Here is a 19,800-nt window from a genome sequence, read left to right as displayed (position 1 = left end):
ACGGTTTCATCATATAAGCATGTCACTTCTAACCATATGTTTTTGCTACCTCAGTAGTGAAGTTTTGTGGTGCTGAATGCAGGAATAATCTGGTACTGTTTTTGGTTTCATGCTTTACTAGATTATTTGTGGTGGGACTGTGCAGGGACACCCAAAGTCAATTAATTTTCCCTTCTTCTGCAGGTTGAAAATTGAGGAGCTGGAAGCTGAGCGCAGCAAGCTGGCAGAGGAGAACAGATCTCTGGGAATGCAGTTGGAGAAGCTCACTCTGCAGGTAGGAGTGTGGAGGTCCAGAGCAGCTGGAGAGCCTGGTGTGGTCCATGAGTGCTCCCAGCATGGAGCTTCCCTCTCCTCCATCTGGGCAAGGCACCTTTGGGCAGCCTGTGCTCACTGCACTGCCACACCTGTGTTCTGACCATGCCATCAGAGAGGTTTGAGCTCAGGTGTGATCACACAGATTCAGTTGTCCTGTTGGATGACTCTCTGTAGGACTTCTCTTCTTGGAGCCTTAAAAATTGGTCCATGTGAAGTAGCTCCACCACTTGAAGTTGTCTGTTCCCAAATTCAGTCACGACAAAGTGGGAGCATAGACAGGGCTGGACAGCATGGAGTGGACGGGAAATTTGGAGGTTTGTTTGTGTTGAAGTCTCCTCTCTGCTGGTGTCAGTGGTGAAAGCAGAGGCCACCTCAGCAGGCAGGAGTTTCCACGCCAGGAACCCTCAGTGCTGTTGAGGGGATGAGCTGGCAGCATCCACAGCTGGGGAGTGAGGAGGATGGGAGCTGTGTTCCCTTTGCTGTGCCTCTCTGTGTGGTTTGCCTTTTCCTGGTGCTGACCTCTATGGCAGAAGGTGTTCAGCTTTTCACTCAGGATAGATCTGTGAAATCTCACACAAGGGCACCTGCAGCGAGAAATGGACTGGCTGCTCAGCTTGTTGTCACCCTAGGAACAGCCTTCCTGTGCAGAGGAAGAGCAGAGGAGTTGCTTCAAGCTTTTGTGGTGTTTCCTGTTTGAAAGATGCTGGAACAAACAAGAACCTGACCCTGTTGGTTCAATCAAAGCCCACCCACCTTTCTTGAAGAAGAGTGTTATCTCTTCCTTCTTTTCTCTCTGATGTGCTGAACAATTTGTCATTGTAGCATTCTATTAATTTTTCTTTCTTTTTATCTTTAGTTTTCTAATTTTTGTTTTGCAAATGGCTTCATGGTAGAAAACCTGCATGAAACCTGGTTTGAAATTACCCAGATTTCAGCCAGACCATTGATTTTTATCTTGACACCTATTAGACGTGAATCAAAATTTCTTTTTTTTATAACCCATTCCTGGAGACAGGGGAAGTGACAGCTTTGATAAAGCAGGGAGCTAAGAGCTGCTGAGCATCTCTGCTGAGCCATGTTTAGTGTGAAACCTGTCACCCTGCTCTCCTTTAATTGGGTTTCACTCATCAGAAGGAGATGAAAGCTTTGGGCTGGTGTTTGGATGCTTAGGTCTCCAACAAACACACAAGCAGCTTTGGTTTCAGACCAGATTACAGCTCAGGTCATGGTTAATCTGCCTACATGGTCTTAGAGTGGTTGCTGGCTTTCCAAGAATGCCTGACCAGAGGAATTCCCTATTTTAGTTGTGGCATCTTGAAATATCACAAAGATCTGCTTTGTTTGTTCATACAGAGATGAACCAAGTGATTTGAGATGCCAAGTCTTGAATAGCAGGTCTAGGAAAGAGAAATCTTGGAGTTAGTGAGCTGAATTCAGGTAATGATGCCCTTCCATCTCTCTTGCCAAGACTGAGGACATGGCTTTAACTCCTTATTTAAAAGGAGGGAGCTCCTCCTGTCCCTAAAGTCTCACTTTGCTTATGTCCTAGAGACCTTGATGCCTAAAGTAGTTTTTTCGAAAGAGGGGGAGTAGAGAGGAAAGCACAAGAACAGGAATATGTTAGCTGAATGCAAAAGTGTCAGTATTGATCAGTGTGTGCCCACCTGAATGGCCAAGAGCTCCTCAGAGGGAAAAACATCAGCCTTCCCAATTTTTATTCACCCTGTGAATCAAACACCTTGACAGGCCAAGCTTAAAATGACTCTTTTTATAAACACATTGAAAGAAGGTTTGTTAGAGTGAGAACCCACAAAGTTAAGGATAAGCTTAGAAATTCACCTCTTCTATCAGTGCTGAGCAAATATGCTGAAAATGTCATTATACAGTCAGATAAGGTCACTGAAGTGTTGCTAGTTTGACATGTTATTCCCACTTCTGAAAGAAATCATTGGGAAATGATGGGTTAAAATAAAGTCTGTATCATGAAGGGAAAAAAATCAAGACAAAGTGTATACAAAAGTCACAAGGAAGTTTTACTGAACAGGAAGATGACTAAAACTACAAAAATGGGAGAAGCATGGCTTCAAATCAAATAAAGATGTAAGAGAAGGGGCTGACATTAAACCAGGTAGAATGAGGGTGATTTCTGACAAATCCTTATCTGCAGTTCTTTCTTGTAAAATAAAATCTCTGACTCCTGGAATTTTATCTACTAAAGGAAAGAAATGTAGAAGGGACATATTAAAGTTGGGAATTTTGAAGAGACAAGTTGTAGAATTAAGGCTCTGAGTGCTTTACACTGAACTGAATCTGTTGAGTTCACAAAGTTGTGTTTGGTGCATGAAATCTAGGGAGATACAGCTAATAATTCATAATTTAAAATGTCAGTTTGAATGTATTGAGGCGTGGAGTTTCAAAAGTGTTTGTCTCCATATCACAGAATAATTTAGGTTGAAAAAGACCTCAGATCACTGAATCCAACCTATGATCCAACACCACCAGACCATGGCACTGAGCCATGTCCAGGCTTTCCTTAAACACCTCCAGGAATGGCAAATCCACCACTTCCCTGGGCAGCCCATTCCAATATCTGATCTCCATTTCTCTGAAGAACTTCCTCCTCTTACATCCTGTATCTGAATATTGGCACAGGAATTTTGCTGATTTCTGACAAAAACCCACTTTGTGAGCAAGGAGACCCTGATGGACTGGGCAGGGGGCAAAGGAGCACCTGGAAAGGTGATTTTGGTGTGTGACTCAGACTCCTTGAGCTCAGTATTAGCAAATGAACTAAGGTGCTGATACCTCACCTCTCCACAGCCATATAACATCTGGCATCTTTTTGTATTCTGTGCTTGTGTGGGGACAGCTTGAATTATGCCTGAAGGTGTTTTCCACCTCCACACGCCCTGTCTTCCAAAACCCCTTGCCTCTTGACACCTAGCTGCAGGCTGCATTGATTTCCCTTCACTGGTATAAAGACTTTAGCATGGATATCACTCACTGGCCAGGTCTTTACTGCTAATGAAAACCTCAGATTACAAAAACAGAGGAGATGTAGAGCTGTAGAGAAATGACACCCGGTTGAGACTGCCTCCCTGGTGCCCAGGATATTATCTTAAGGAAAACAGTTGAAACCCTGGCTCAGGAGAGGGATTTAAGTAATATGAAAAGAGTGGGCTTAAACACATTTTATCTCATCTTCTCTACCCTCCTTCCTTTTGATGAAGCAAAAAAACATTTCCAGGAAACCTGAGCTGCTACTCCTTGGCCCATGGTGGGCAGGCTGAGATTTCAGAGAAAGGCTTGGTTTGTTTGTTATCTGAAATGATCTGGACCATCTTCCAGAGGTGCTGGTGGAAAAGTGCAGCTTGATGCCAGGAACAAAAGAGACTGATCAAATCAGTGCTTTTTGGATAAAGTGGGAGGAAGGAGTTGTGAGGAGTGTTCAATTAGCATTTCTTACTGCTAGGAGCCCTGTGTTTACAGGCAACCAAGCGGATGTGAAGTGTTTCTTATGCAAATACTACTCTCCTACTTTTCCTGCTCTCCCCTACTCTTCCAGCTGAAGAAGAGATTCTTCAAGGTTGGCTGCTTCAAGGAAGATTGATTAAAATCAGCTGCAGTTTGACTTAATTGGATCCATATGCTTGGAGAGGGAGCAGGACTAGTTAAAGTCCTCGTAATTAGTTCACAGCTGGTTGGTGAGAAAAATGAAACTCCAGTTAGAGTTCAGATAAGTGGATCTGTATGGATAAAAGGCAAGTAGATGGGTGGGTTTTTTTTACATTGAGATGTGTTTGGGCTTGAAAATCACCTCTAGTCCCATAACCAAGCTGGCAGCTTAATCCCTTTGAGCATGTGCATGTGTATTTATGAGGCTAAATGGAAAGAATCTATTATTTTCTGGCTTGTTTTTGAGTAAAGAGAGTCACCTGTGCATGCTGGCAGTCAAGAAGACCTAACAGAAAACTGGGAAAGGATTCTCAGGATTGACAAAACCCAACAAGGGCATTGTCTGTGGGAAAGGGTCATGACTTGGCACAAACTCTGGACTGTCCAGCTTTGACTGCCATGTCCCTGCTCACAGTAGTAACTGGTTGTGTTCAGCCTCTCTGTGAGTCAGCAATAAGACAACAACACTCAAAAATGCAGTTTTATTCATACATATTGAAATTATTGATTTTTGCCTATTATATCAAAGCTCTGAAAGAGCTGACTGACTACATAGTGTGGGGACAGTCATCAGAAAGTTTACCCCAGACAGAAGCTGGAATTTATGTTAAACTTTGGAAGGGACTGCATTGCCTGTTATGGTGTCCTTGAGGGAAGTTCTGCTGGGTTTAGTTCTCCAGGAGTGAGATGCCCATGAGTGATAGAAGTGCTGGACACCCAGAGCATTCCCGTGTTTCTCTTTCCCCTTATCTCTGCAACCCTTGTGGCTGGGCTGGCCTCCTCCTTCTTTTATTGCTGTATTTTGAGGCAATAACAAAACATCTGGGAGCTGTACCCCAGAGGAAGGTGGACAGAGAATGTTTCTCCTCTTTAAGCATTAATGACTCATTTTATGGTTAGGGCTTTGGCAGCCAGGCAGTGACTAGCTTGGAGTTAAGAGCCCAAGGGAAAGCTGAGGTCATTTAACAGTCTAACTGTTCATTTTGTGACCAGTAAAGAATGATGAATGAGTCATTTACACTGTTATAAAACTTAAAAGGACATAGTCAACCTTTCAAGGTTCTCTAATTGGCTTCCCAAATGCTCACATTCTTCCTGGATTATCTCCATGCCTTCCCTTTTCACAAACTTCCTGTCCTTTTTTTCTTCATCTGTGCATGCAGAGGTCTGTGTTAGCCTCTGTGGCACATCTGGTCCCTGTAGAAAACCTCACCTATCTAAGTTCCTTTTTTTATTTTCTTTTTTTTTTCTAGAAGGCTTCTTTAGCTGGTTCTGGGCAACTCACTTGGCTTCTCTTCAGTCAGGTACTGCTTTTGGTAAGGTGCAGGAACAAATTTGTGTGTACTCCAGAGGGACTTAATTATGAGATAGAATAACTGAGAGCATACAGGAGGAGATATGTAAAGAGAAGATGAAGAGAGGTGCAGGTCCAGGACTGCAGAAGGCTGGATCATATTGTGCTGTCCCACTCATCCAGTGGATCAAGTTCATGGGAGCATGTGAGAGTGGATGGGGAGCAGAGTGATTTGTGGTCCATTCCACAGACTCCTGGATTTAAACAGCAGTAAGCTCATCTTTTGCAGGCAAAACTTGTCCTCTATATTTCAGCAGGTCTGCACTGACCTAAGGGAGTGTATCTGCTCAGGTGTATATAGGCAGAGAGCACTCTGGGGATCACTCCACACTTTTGCTCAAAACAGCAATGAAAAACGTGATAAACAGACATCATGGGTATTAATTTATGACAGCTCAGAGGTGTGCAATGCTTGCATAAAACAGGGCAGAATATTCACACAGGGAGCTGGCTTTGACTGAAGAAGGGGCCAATGAGTCTGGTTCTGGGGATGGCACAGGCAGCAGTGTGCCAGGGGCAGAGGGGCACCATGGAGTCACCCAGCATGTCCTGGTGGTTGGTCTGGGCAACACCTGTGCTGTCACACCACCTTCACTTCAATTGTCTCTTGAGCTGGGTGGCAGAGACTGAGTCTGACCTGCTCTGCTATGTGAGTGTCCCTGCTGTTCACAGAGGGCTGCTACAGGGGATGTGCTGAAATTTCACCCAAATGAATGGGAGGGAAAAGAGCTTCCCATGCAGTGCACCCATAAATGGTGCTGAAAGGATTATACATGTTGTTTGGGAAAAAACACTGTGTATCTCATGCCATGTGGATTAGGTACTGCAGGAAATCCTAGAACTGGTGTGAAATGGAAGAAGTGTAGAACCTGCTGTGATCCAGCCCCTGGGATTACGTGACACTGAATTAGCTGGGGCTATGCAAATATTTGTACATGTTAATTCTGAATACATTGCTGTTCTTAGAATTAACAGAAATTAGAAACATTCTACAGGAGCAGAGAGGAGAAGCATAAACATGCCATTTACTTGTAGGTTTGTCATTAGGTGGTTCAAGGAGAAGCTGTTTGATGGCCTTGGTGGCCCTGATAAATGTGATGTGCAATGTGGATGTCAAATGAAACAAGGACAGGCACAGAACAGACTTACTAATGTTTGTTAACATCAGAGACCACGAGTGCACAGGTTCACATTTGTGCAGGAAAATTTTACCAACATGCCCTTTAAAAAAATTTTTTTTAAAAGGATTCACACATTGAATATTAAACACCTGAAGCTCTATAAATTCTACTGCCAGAGCTGCCACCGTATTGTTTATTTCATGCAGCACCTTTCTCAAAGTTCTGCAGAAACTGATTAACATTTGCATAATACATTTAACACGAAAATCCAGAATAAATTCATTAATGTTCTCCTGCCACTACCCTTGAAAATATCAGCAGCTGTGTGGCATCACAAAGCTCATTAGATGAGCAGAGGGGGAGGAAGGGTGAGCGCTGGATTTCCTGAACAGCTCTGAAGCAGGAAAGGTCAGTGCACTGAGTGTCAGCACCTGAGCAGCAGCACGGGGAGCTCAGAGCAGGCAGGGAGAGCTGGGCCATGGGAAGTGTCCTGCAGGAAAAGGTCTCTGTTCCACTACACAGGAAGCATGAACTTCAGGAGGTGCCATCCGTGCTGGAGTAGGAAAATTGAGCACAAAATGCAGATGAGGATGCTGCTACACTAAGGAGGTATATGTGTTATGCAGGGGCACGCAGCTGGAAATTGTTCCAGTCCTTCTGTGGTATAAGAAAGCTGGCTTGGAACAAACCTTGGTTTTGTGAACAGGTGTTGCAGAATAAATGGTGATGTTTTAAAAGTTGTGCAAGGCTTGGTTGCGTGGCACCAGAGCACTGAATCTGGGGTGAGTGCACTGCCTTCATGGGAGTGGGGGGACAGGGACACCATTGGTACTCTTGTATGGTAAAAAGAGTAGCAATATACAAAAATTAGGCATTTCAGCTACAAATACACATTCAAACTCTCAGTTGTGTATTTAAATCCCCACCCAAAAACTTACAATGTGTGCGAGTCAAGTAGTAGTAAGTAGCAACTCCAGAAGGCTTCTGTGTGTTTCACTGATCCTCAGAATCACCCTGTGGGTGAATGCCAAGGCTGATGAGACAGAAACAACCATTTTAAAATGAGACTTCACTTTTAAACTCCTCTAATCTTGCTTCTCTCACAAAGAAAAAGCAAAGTTTCAGGAAGCAATAAGAGTGACTGTCCCTTTATAGTTTTCTTGTTTTTCTCTGTAGTCATTCAGTGGCACAAATTAGTTTTCAATTGTTCTTTCTTCATTTTCTATTATTTTTCTGCTGCTTTGAATTCTGCTTCCATGTCACAGAGACAAAACAAAAATGTCATTTAGACCTGTGTAAGGCAAATAACGCTTCACAAGGTTTGTTTACTGAAGCTTTGTGCTTTCTCTCAGACTTTTATGAGTACCATGTCCATGAGTTGCAGCTCTCTCCACGTTAGGCTTGGAGCTTTTCATTACTCATTTCCATTTCAGCCTTTGGTTGATGACCCAATTATTTCTGAGTTTTTGATTAAAACAAAGTAATAGGTCACAGTTTCGTGCTGGCCTTGTCTTTGTCATTTCTGTTGTGATCTGGCTTTGTAAAGTCCAAGTTTTCAGTAATATTCCTCAGCAATTTTATTCTTTTGATACTCTGGTCATGGTGCCGTATTTTTCCTCTACTACTTGGTATATGTCAATCTTGACGCCATCTCTAGGAGACAAAAGGCCAGGATGTGTCACCCAGATTACAGAAAATAAATAAATTGGAATTGAATAATGTTTTCTCTGAGTGTATGATGAGGGAAAGAGGAGATGTTTCATGTCACAGTGAAGAGTGGGCAGTGTTTGTAATGTTAAAATACCCATGAGGAAATGGGGAGATGCTCTGAGCTGAGGTAGTGGAGGGGGTGGCAATGTGCATCAGAGAAACAGGTTTTTGTGTTACCTCTGCCAGGGGGATTCAAACATGTGAGATGTTGATATGTTATCTTACACATCCCAGAACTCTTCCCTTTGATCAGCCTGACCTACCACCTCTGTGACACTTGGAGGCAGAGATTTACATTATAAAAATGGGTTTTCTCTGAAGAATTTCTTCAGATAGCAGGAAGGAAACTCAACATGCCTCTGTCACATGGGATGTGTGGCATTGCCATTCATCTGGCAGTGCAGGCTCTTGTACCTGGGAGTAAATGGGGAGAAGTAACACCCCAATAACAGAGCACTCTGAACACAGATCATGACACAGGCCCTTCCAAGCCCAATTTTAGCTCAATTTCCATTTGCTGGTGTTTGATAAGACTTTAAAGAGACATGGATCCAGACAAGTCAGGAGAAAAGTAATTGTTTTTGACAGCTTTCTTAGCTAGATTTGAAAGACAGGTAACAGTAGAATGGAAGATGATGCCTAATTTAGGTAGAAAGGCTGTTCTGTTTCAATGAGGATGGACAGTTGGAGTGGCAGGGTAAGTGAAGTGCTGTGAGAAGAGCATCTTCTTCATATATTTTTTTAAAAATGAGCAGTGAGGGGGTTCTGTGTGTCCAGGAGGGTGCCTGGAAAGCCCAGCTGTGTTCCATGCAGCTGGAATGGGGATCCATCACAACCATGCTCACCAATCCCAGGGGATCCATCACAGCCATGCTCACCCAAGCATGGGGCTCAGCTCCATCAGGAACTCTGCTGCTTCCTCTGATCAACATTTAAACCCCACATTTCCTAAATGATGCGGCAGCTCTGTGCCTGTTCTTTGCATTTTTGGCAGGACATTTAAAACGAAATAAAAATTCCCTGGAAGCTGTTGTGCATGTTGGACATGACAGAAGATGTTCAGCTGAGATTGTGACCTTTCAGAACAAAGACTCTGCTTTTGAAAAGGGGGTTCATTGTGCTTCTGGCTCTAGTAAGATGAAAAACTTGAAAAACCAGTAACATGAAGGCTGTGCAGCAAGGATGAGCTCTCCAGAGGTCCTCTTGTGTATTTTTGGTTGTCTTCCAGTGTATGCATTCTTTCTCTCTGTACAGTGCTACCACAGTTCCAATCAGTAGTAATTACAGAAATTTTCTCATTTTTATGAGTAGAGGGATGTGAAAAGCTGTTGACAGCAGTCTGCAAGGGAGCTCAGCTGTGGAGCTGCTTTCCCTCTAGATCCATCACAGCCAGAGCTGACCTTAAGGTGATTTCCCAAGGAGTCAGGGCTTGCTCAGAGGTCAATCTGTCAGTGTGCAAGGAAAAGTGTGATTAGATATGTGTGAGCTCCTATGATTAATATTAACATGGCGGAGCTGCCTGATCATTTAAATGCAACACTGGGGAATTTAATTTTTTATATATGTATATATATATATATTTGCAAAAGATTATTATAATGCATGTCAATGTATTTAAATGTAGACATGACTTGATGTAGCTGGGTGTAAAATAGGACTATCACCTACATTGGCTCAACAGAATCCAGCTGGAGTGTGGTCAGAGGGATGGCAGGGAGGGAAATGCCTGCTCAGGAGGGAGAACAGACACTGGGTGTGGGCTGGGGCATTTTCCTTGGATATAATACAACCAGCATGTCAGACTGGGCCCATCAGGCTCACAGAAGCTGAAATGAAGGAGGGGGCAGTATTGGAGACAATCCTTAGGATCCTCTTGAGGTGATGGGGGAAGGAATAGTGGTTGTAGGACATGAAATGGTTTCCCCAAAGCTGCCGAGTGGCTGTGCCATGGTGGCACACAGACAGTAACTTCTACAGTCAGTTTGAGGGTTGAATGTCAGCGTTTTTGACTTTTCTGCTTTCCCAAGGTCTCTGACATCTTCTGAGTGTGATGCTTCTGCTTGACACTGCTTAGAAGACAGATCTGGGTCTGTATCTGGAGATCTTTGTGTGGGCCATTCTCTCAAGCATCCTAGAGAAAAAACACCACTGGACATGCTGCAAACAGACCTGTAGGTCAATTTACCAAGTGTATTCCTTCTAAGCCTACCCTCTCATCCTTCCCATTTTAGTTCCTTGGCTGTTTCGTTCAACTTAATGCTCTTTACTGATGTTTTCTGCTTCCAGGGGATCAAAAAGATAGTCTGAGTCCTTTAGATATGTGTGAAAGTTAGAGATGATGCCCTTCTACCAGTTTACTCAATGATAACTTGAAAACTTGTGTCTGGGCAAGGCTGCTTCTGAAGTATTTATTTCTTCAGGAAGGCAGCTCAGGATAATGTTGAATTTGCTGGTTGGAGCAGTTAACTCAAAGCTCTTCAGAATCCAATAGATTGCCCCATAGCCATTCCTCTTATTGTTTCAGTTTATCCACAAATCTCTCTTACTCTTGTAAAATTGAAATGAAGATGAGACGACTGTCCCCATCTGAAAAGATGTCAGTGCTGCTTGAAGTCTCCTTGCACTGGCAGAAAAAACAATTGAGCTTTGAGCTTGAACTGAGAGACAGATAAGATCACCAGGAGATTTCCACAGCAAATGCAGAATATATTCTTCTCTAATGGATTCTTAGTGCTATCTGGCAAGTAATTGAATTGCTTGGGTTTGAAGGGAGAGGGGACTGGGTTGGGGTTTTTGATGTTTGAAGGGAGAGGGGCCTGGGTTGGGCTTTTTTGATGTTTGCTGGATTTTTTTAAAGCTCCCAAATTTTGTGAAGATAGGGAGTAAACCGTGTTTTCTCTGCATGACACAGGATGTCTGTCAGACATGGGGGAAGCTAATTAAAATGTCACAATATGTACATGAGGGTGATGAGGCAGAAAAGACCGATCACTTCCTTGGTTCTAGGAATCTGTCTGTGTCCCTGCTTCTTTCTACTCACTGTGAAATCCGTAAGTAATTCATGCTCTGGGGGTAGGAATGAGGCCACTGGGTAAATCTGGCCTCTCTCCCTCTCTCTCTCACTGGAATAAAGCAGAAAATAAATTAAATCCATTCTTGCTCTGCTGCAATTACCAAGGCAGTCTCACTCCAGCTGGGTGACAGCAAAGATGCTGGCTCCTGCTGGCCCATCATAGCCAACACTGGTGTGCTCTGCCAGAGGACCAGGGCTAGCAGAGGTTAGCACTGGGGCAAACTGGGAGGGTTCCACAGCCAATCTGTTTCAGTGCACAGCATCTGAGGGGACAGAAGCAAAGCAGCACCCGCCTCTTTCCCATCCTTTTGTTTAAAAGTATGTCCTGGAAAGCCAAGGGAATGATGGAGAGAGATAATAACACACCCTTTGGTGTACTCTTTGGAAACACTCAGATGGCCAAGAGGTGGTCCAAGCCTTACAGCCTGCAGCATTGAAAACTACTGAACAACAGCAAAATGGGAAAAAGGAAAAAAAAAAAAAAAAAGAAGGATGATCATCAGGGAAATTGCTATAATGGTAAGATAATTAGAACGCAGAATGATTAACATTAGTCAGTCTGCTGCATTGGCAAGGACTTTGCAAGTTGACATAATGGGCCTCTTCCATATCAAACATGCAGTTTTCAGCATTCAGTTTAACACTTTCATGTGACTTTAATAGAGTTCACAGCGGAAACAAGCATTTGGTGCTCATATAACATTGCACAGTACCTTTCCTGTCATGTGGCTACTAGAAGGACCTTCTTTTTTTCCCTTTTGTGCCTACTAGTACTGAAGAATAAAAGCCACTCTCACCATAGAATTCTTCTACATTGTTTTGAATGACATGAATCCAGGCTTGACATGAATTCCTGGGCATTTTCTTCCTGTTGTGCCTGATGGGAATGAGCTTCTCTAGAAAAAACCAAATTCTGGAATTTCAGAACATGGTTTTCTTCTTCTTGAGGAGAAAATACAGGAACTCAGGATATTGTATACTGATATTAAAAACAAACACTTTTATGAAGTCTACTTTATAGTAGGCTCAAAAGACCCTTTCTGTTTATCATCTTTAATATTTACATATTCCTCTTGCCAGCCCTTGTGTGTGGGCCCTTGGATTTGCCAAAACTAAGCTGGTGCAAGAAATGAGATTTAGCACCACGTTGAATAGCTGGGTTTTGTCGCCTGGTTGAGTTTGGAACAAAACTTGGAATGCAGAATGACCTCAGTGGTCCCCATCTCTAGTGATCACTGCTGACCAGTAAACATTTGTTCTCCTTTGATTATTTACCAACCCTACTGACTCATGAGTGGACCAGGGCACTGGATGTTTTGTCTCCCTGCATTTTCCCAGGATCTGCAGTGGCTTTCCACTTGCTGTGCTAAGACATGGGCTGCTGTCTGTGTTTGTGCTGGGGCACTTCTGGACACCACAAGCTTTCCCTCACCTCTGCTCATACTGAGATCAGGCACATCCTTCATTGCAGCTGCTAAAATCTGCTGCTGTGCTGTAGCAGAAAATCCCTTGATCTCAGTAGTGTGTTTATTTTTCCTTGCACCCCTCTACTATGAAAATAAAGCATATTTTTGTCTGTAAATGTTGGAGAGCACAGTGCTCCCCTCTCTGCTTCGTGCAGGGCCCTCAGAAAGGAATTGCAGTCACGCAGCTGTGCAGTGAATATGGAGAGCCTGTTTGGGGTGGTTGGTATTTTGTGGATTACTTTCTCGCTCCTTCTGACCCTTCCTCAAATGAAATTCCTGCACTTCATCCTTGCTCTGGGCTGGGCAATCAGCAGCTACGATCGAGGGCTGTAAGGAGCCAGTGGTCAGGCATACAAAGCAGCTGGATTAGGGCTGAGCAACCAGGACTAATGGGGAGCAAGGCCGGGAGCAGAGACAGAAATATGGCAGAATAAGATTCATTAGGGATCAGATTCAATAACTGTAAAATGATGAGAAGTTTATGATCAAAGGCTTACTTCGAGCATTTTAATGACATAGTCATTTAATCCGTTTAAAGCAGATAGATAAGGAGTTAAGTGAAATCTACAGCAGCTGCCTTTCTGAGCTGTTTATGAACCTGTTCCAGGCTACAGATCACTGTGAAAGGCGCAGGATGGATGCTTGCTGTAGTAATTGAATAGTATATAACAGGCTACCAGCCTTTATGGGCTGATTTACATATGAGGTTGGTAAAACTTAATGCAAACACTTGTGGTTTGTGTTATTAGTGTGCGTGGCTCCTCTGCTATTTTTAATGTGCATACTACTAACAAGAGTACGGGATGAAGGAAAGAGCAGAGTTGTTTAAAAACCTTTCTGTGCCAGGGTGTTTAACTCCCAGTGGGTGTATCACCCACCACAGGCTGTTGTGGTGACAAGATTCAGATGGGCTCTGACACTCAAACCACCAGGTTATCAACCATAGGAATTATACATCTGAAAAAACCCAGGAGGGTCAAGGGGGCACACAAATTCTTTACCATCTGTTCCTTCTACTGTTGCACTTTTGCCACCCTCTGTCTCTCTCTTGGGGCCTCACTGGTTAATTAACTTCATTCCCAGTTTCTCTTGACAAACACTTAAAAACTCTGATGGGACAGTTGGTGGCGTTTTGCTGCCTGTGCCCACAGAGTACAGCTCAGCTCAGTCCCTCATTCCCACAAGCTTTTAGCCTCCTGGACATCACAAATTACAGCTGAAGAGCTGCATATGCCTGTGGACTGCACCTTTTTCTATTTCTCAGGTATTCACTCTCCCCTTCGAAACTCTCCAGACACACACATGGGTTTATAACAGCACTTACAGCTCCTGCATCCCACCTGCTCCTTCCCTTCCCTTTGATTAAACCCTTGGTCCTGTGCACACACTGCTGTGGAGAAGCAAGCAGAGGGGGCTCTTTCTCTACTCACAGCTCGAGGCTTGTTGAGCTGCTGGAAGCAAAGGAGTTGCTGCTGCATTGTTTAAGGCCACGTTACAGCCCTGGCTGTGCGTGATGCAGACACAGGATCAGAGCTGGGATCAGCTGGTGGGGAGCAGGGAGAATTTCCCAGGGCTCCAGGCCATCTTGTTTTCTACTTATACAGAAAGTTGCTGTCCTGCAGTGGTATTGATTAGTTTTAAAATAGGAAGGTGATAAATGGAGATTTCAGGTGGTTCTGGTCAATGTGACTGCAAGGGATGGAGCCATTTAAATCGAGTCTGGAATATCTTACCTTACCTCATGCTGCTTTTCCTAGGAGGGATGTGCTTATGGCTAAGAGGAACAGTGTGCTCCCATGGAGGGGCCTTCTCAGCTTTCTTTGCTTGTGCTTTGCACAGGAACCACCTGCATCCTCTTCCTCCAGCCATACCAACTCCCTTTTTTCTGCAGTGTTTGGGATGCCTGTCACAGCTGCTCAAAGGCTGCTGCATGTCTGAGAGACCAGCCAAGGCTGAAGGTTACAAATCCCTTGCAGCATCCCCTGGCAGCCAGGTTATAGATCAGGGTTTAAGCAACCTTGGGTCTGCTGTCAATCTGCATGTTCCCATTTCCTCAAAGAGAATTGGAAAATATTTGTCTGGTTTGAAAATAAGTAAAATTTGTCTTTTGAAATGCTGGCACTGGCAGACAAATCTCTCATTACTCCACTCCCCTGTTGCTCCCCTGTGTCCCTGTGTTTTTTCAGCTACCATTCCTTCTCAAGAGCTTAGAGACTGAGCACTTGAGAGTTCACTTGTAGAAAATAATATACAAAAAACTGGATTTTAATTCATCTTCTGCCTTCAAGTACCTTGTTCTTTGAGGGTGGTTGTTGCACTCTATTTACACATGACTGTTTCAGTGGTGATAATGCTTTGGACTGGCAGCAGCTGCCCAGATGAGCACTGGCAGTGCAGCACAATGACTTACCCACAATAAGAGGAGTTCTCCATCCCCAGCCCTGTATCAGGAGCACTGAAACAAGTTTTTAATCTCTTGAATGCAAAGGTTGTCAGGTCTCTGTGGTAGCACAAAACCTATTCCTGACAAAAGCCCAAATTAGAATTAAGGTTGTTGCAAGCAAAAAACTCAGAACTCAGGCTCTCTTCTTCAGTTATTTATAAATATTTGTTATGTCTAGAAAAGTAAAACCTCCATGTAATGTTCATGAGGGGAGAGGCAGGAGAGGAAGCTCAGCAGCAGCAGCAGCAAGAGGAAGATGGTGCCAAAGCAGGGCTGGGGATGTGGCTGTGTTGTTGGCAGGGCACAGGTCTGGCAGGCAGGAGGTGATGCCACTTCCAGCTCTGGTGTGGGTGTGACTGAGAGTAAGTGGCTTCTGTGCAATCTGTAGATAATATCCCTGAAATGTGGTCACTTGTGCTGTGAAGGAGATGCTCAGGCCCTTGGCCACAGCAGTCCCCATTGGCACAGTGTGGTTTGGAGATCACAGAGGGAGGGAAACAATTCTGAAAGAAAAAGGTTTTGCAGTCACACATTTCCTTTGAGCATCTATTACACCTGTCCAAATCTACCAGGTTTGGTCCATTGTCAGATTCTGGCACAGTTACTTTTGCCTGGAGCAGCTCTGGACTTCTTTGGGCACAGCTGGCTGATCTTCACAGAGGTTACATGGGCTGCCCAGCCTGGCAACCCAAAATTTGCTGACCATCTCACCTGGCAGAGCAGCACTCCTTGTTCTTTGCCAGGTGATATTCCATTCTTTTTCCATAGGAGGCTATCTCATTTAACAGCTTTTGAGAGAGGCAAGCACATTTGTGTGTGGCTTAACTTAATATACAGGCTGCAGAGCCGAAGTGAAGGCACTGATCAGTTCTTACAGTTGAGATAACATTCAGAAAACAAATTAGAGTTTGCGGTTGGTACGGATCCAGGCAGAATTCATAAAATTGAATAGTATTTCCAAGTTGAATGTGGACAGGCTTATTATGGATGCAGAGAAACCAGGCATGTATTGAGGAACTAGAGATATTCCTGATTTTTTTTTTTCTTATTAGTATAGAGAGGCAACCATGTTATGGTCTCCTGTATTTGTAATTTGGGTTAGAATTACTGGCAGTAGCAAGGAGGTAGTTGGGGAGAACAAAGCCTGAGAGTAGTGGGCTGGGTTTTGTCTGTTGCAGAAGACCAGTGTGCAGCTGGCTGGTGAAGCTGGCTTTCCCAATGTGGCAGCTCATGATGTTCCAGGTCTTTCCTGAGGGCAGAACCATAATTTTTTATCTGTCTGAAACTGTGCTTGAGGCACATGAAGAACCACAGTCATGTTCTTGTTACTGTGACTCATGCATGCTGGAGCAGAAATAATATGGGATTACAGGGGGAAATGGTGCTTTTACAAGGTGTTTGCTTTTCTGCTTCCCTTCCACTCTGCAATCCTTCAGGTGCCCCCCCAAAAGTGCTCAAAACTCGATGTCAGATGTTGCCTTCACAGGCCAGCTGTGGGAGGTGGAAGACTGGCAGCAGGATGTTGGGTGGAAATGGGAGAGATATTTTGTTAAAGCTCCTTTAATGAGGGTGAACACATGTGCAGAGTGGTTATTTTACAAAGAATGTGTACACGTGGTCAGGGGTGTTGTAGATAGAGGTGTGTTTGTGTTTTGTCACTTGTAGAGCTTTCACATCTTAGTCCATCTTTGTTTCTCTCTTCATCATCTCCCGGAAAAGTAGTTCTTAAATTGGCTTTACTCCCATTAAATCAGGATGGACACTCCCTACTGTAAAGCTTAGAGATCAAAAAAGATTGCAGGTGACAAATCTGTTTCCATTCTCTGGTGTTTTTGCACTCTTAAACACCAAATAAGCCTTGTAATTTTCCAATGAGCTGGATTGCATCTGTATGGATCAGCATCCACATCCACATGTTCAAGTTGTCATTGTGGCTGTTAGAAAGACACTTCCTTCAGGGAAAAAAGCACAATCTCAGTGGCTGGGTCTTAAGCATCATTCTGATTTTCCATCACCTGAGGATTTGAGCACCCCTGCCACTCTGGAATATTGAAATGAACATAGATTTGAAAGTATTTTTATATTTAGAGGCATTGATTCTAATATAATTTCTCTACAAATTAAAACTCTCCTTGAAAAAGATTAAACTGTCAGTGATAACATCTAAGTTCTTGTTATGTCTAAGAGGAATAAATGCTGAAGTTACAGAATTGTCTGGAGGCTTATAAAGTAAGAGGGGGAATTAATGATATGAGAGAGAATGGATGAAAGTATTGGATAACACTTTTTTTTTGAATTGGGGGAAGTGGAATGAGTTGAATTAAGAGGTTTATGGCCAAAAAGAATACCCATTAGTCTGATATAACACAAAAATAGTTTTAAAAGAAATCTGCCCAGTGACTTTTGGTTGCTCCATAGACTCTTTTTAATAAGATATCAAATATTGATTTAAAGACACTAAGTAACAGACCATGTATTGGTTTCCCTGGTTAGCCATCCCTATTAAAATATATATATTATTTCCATTTCATTGGCTTCACCATGAAGTGAAGCTATCAGGTTCTCTCTATGCTTTTGTTTGATGCATTAAAGAACCATTTAGTGTCAGATTTCCACCGAAAACCCAGATAAAATTGCTTCTGCCTTCTCCATAGCAAATAAAATAGTTTGATTTCCATTAATTTCTCAGTGGAGGATGTGTTTTTTTCAGACCATGAATCATTCATGGAAATCTTCTCACCACTTTCCTTAATTTTCAACAACACTCTCAGGCCTGCGCACCTCACCTGGGTGTGTTATCACTGTAGGGGTCTCATCAGTGCTGCCTTCAGGGACACTATTGTTTCTTTAGTCCTTTCTGCTCAATGATACATAAAGATTCTGGCTGTTCCTTGGGTTTTTTTCTCCACACAGCATTAAATTAGAGGTAACCTTTAGTTATTAACTGTGGCCTCCTCACAGACAGTGTCTCCCAGAAAGTACCTGCTGTGTTTTGTGCCTGAGACCGTTCTGCTCCCTGGGATCTCTCACGGTGCATTTGAATTCATAGGGAATGATTGTGCCTGGCACAATCAGATTTCTGAGCTATCTTTGTGGGCTTTATTGTTTGCTACAATTCTGCCTTTGTGTTATCTGCATATTTTAGTAAGGTTTTATTATTTTCTTATATATCTTAGAGAATGTGTGCTGCATTCGATCGGCCAAAGGAGCAATTCTTGTTGGGAAAGTAACAGGGAAATGTCACTATTATTTCATCAGCTTTTGGGCCATTTAAAAACTGCCATAGTCTGATTTTGCATCATGCTGGTTTTAAAAGAAAATGCGATTTTGATACCGAGGCAAATATATTACAGAATTCCTATTCTGTTGTGTCAACACAGTTATCTTAGTTAACTGGACTTGAAATCTCTTCAAGTCTGTTTGACAAGACCTGTTTTCCATGAAATTGTGTTACTTGCTTTTTCTGATATTTCCTTCTAATGGACTTATGTATCAGCCCTGTCTTGTGAGTTAAGGAGATTCAGTTTGCTGCATTCTGGAAGCTTCATGAAAAGCGAACAAGGCAGCAGATAACTCGATCTGTATGAGGCGAGCTGGTTAATCTCATTTTTCAGTCTTCACAGTCTATTCACCAGCCTGTGCTGTCTCATTCTGACTGCAGTAAAACGTGCAGATCAATACTGCCAATGGGTGATTAGCAATTTGCAAACTCCAGTAAGTGAATACATCCGAGTCGAGGTTTGGAGTTGGAGAAGAAAGTGGAGGAGGAGTGATTGAGTGGGCTGAAATAATGAAAACAGATATTTCCTCTCAAGTGAAATGTAAGCATTGTTGAGCTCTGTTAAGCAAGACGATGGCAGAGATTTGTACTCCTTTCACAGTGATTACAGAAAATAATATTTTTTTCTGAAATTGCTAACATCAAATATGCTTTTCCTTTATCACCCCTCTTGATCTTTTTTTTCCTCTGCTGTTGACCTGCTGGAGGATAAAAATGTCGAAATGTATGCAACTGAGATGTTTATCATTGTTCTTGAGGCCACTTTTTGCTTCAGTCAAATGAATTCCAAGGTGCTTGTCTACTTCTCAGTTTCAGGCAGAAAATCCCTGCTTTCTGTCAGTATATTCCATACCAAAGACAATTTTGGGGTTTTGCTCATGAAAATAACTCAATAAATACCTTTAGCTCACTTGGAGACCCCGTACCACCAAAGAGTGCAGCTGAAGTAGCAGTAATTTTAAGGTATTAAAACTGCATTAAAAACAAAACAGTTAACTGAAATATAGAAAATTACCAGGTAGTTCCTACGAAGAAGGAAAATTGCATTCTCCCTAGCAAAAGTGGTCTGACCCCCGAAGTTCAGGGTGACTGTGTGCTTAAAGATGCCACCTGAAAATCTGTGGTTAGAGAAGAACAGGAGGGCTCTCTTTCAGGTTTGCTCAAATGAAGTTGAAAAGATTCCTTCTCATCTGCAGCCAGGCTGTGTTTCCAAGTCATGCATGTGTTGTCTAATTAAAACTTAATGGGAAAGAAGTAACTACCACAGCGCGGGAGCATGTTGTGGTAGCTGCAGTGTAAGGCTGAGCTCTCCTCTCCTCCCTGGATTGTTGCACAAAGCCTGGAGAGCTGGGTTCTCACTGAG

At 43.1% G+C, this 19,800-nt stretch overlaps 1 protein-coding gene across 2 annotated transcripts in view; it reads left to right on the top strand.

Moving 5' to 3' along the window:
- MAD1L1 (mitotic arrest deficient 1 like 1) overlaps window positions 1-19,800 on the top strand; it is a 347,760-nt gene that overhangs the window by 194,368 nt on the left and 133,592 nt on the right. For both annotated transcript variants that reach the window (XM_054270764.1, XM_054270763.1), the window contains one exon: window positions 184-274. In XM_054270764.1, coding sequence (XP_054126739.1) covers window positions 184-274 — 91 coding nt within the window. The remainder of the gene's footprint in view (window positions 1-183; window positions 275-19,800) is intronic.

The sequence above is a fragment of the Melozone crissalis genome, unplaced genomic scaffold, assembly GCF_028551555.1.
Source record: "Melozone crissalis strain CALT ecotype California unplaced genomic scaffold, PUWL_Pcris_2 ptg000012l_1, whole genome shotgun sequence".
NCBI classification, from domain to species: domain Eukaryota; kingdom Metazoa; phylum Chordata; class Aves; order Passeriformes; family Passerellidae; genus Melozone; species Melozone crissalis.
This window is presented reverse-complemented; position numbering and strand designations above follow the sequence as displayed.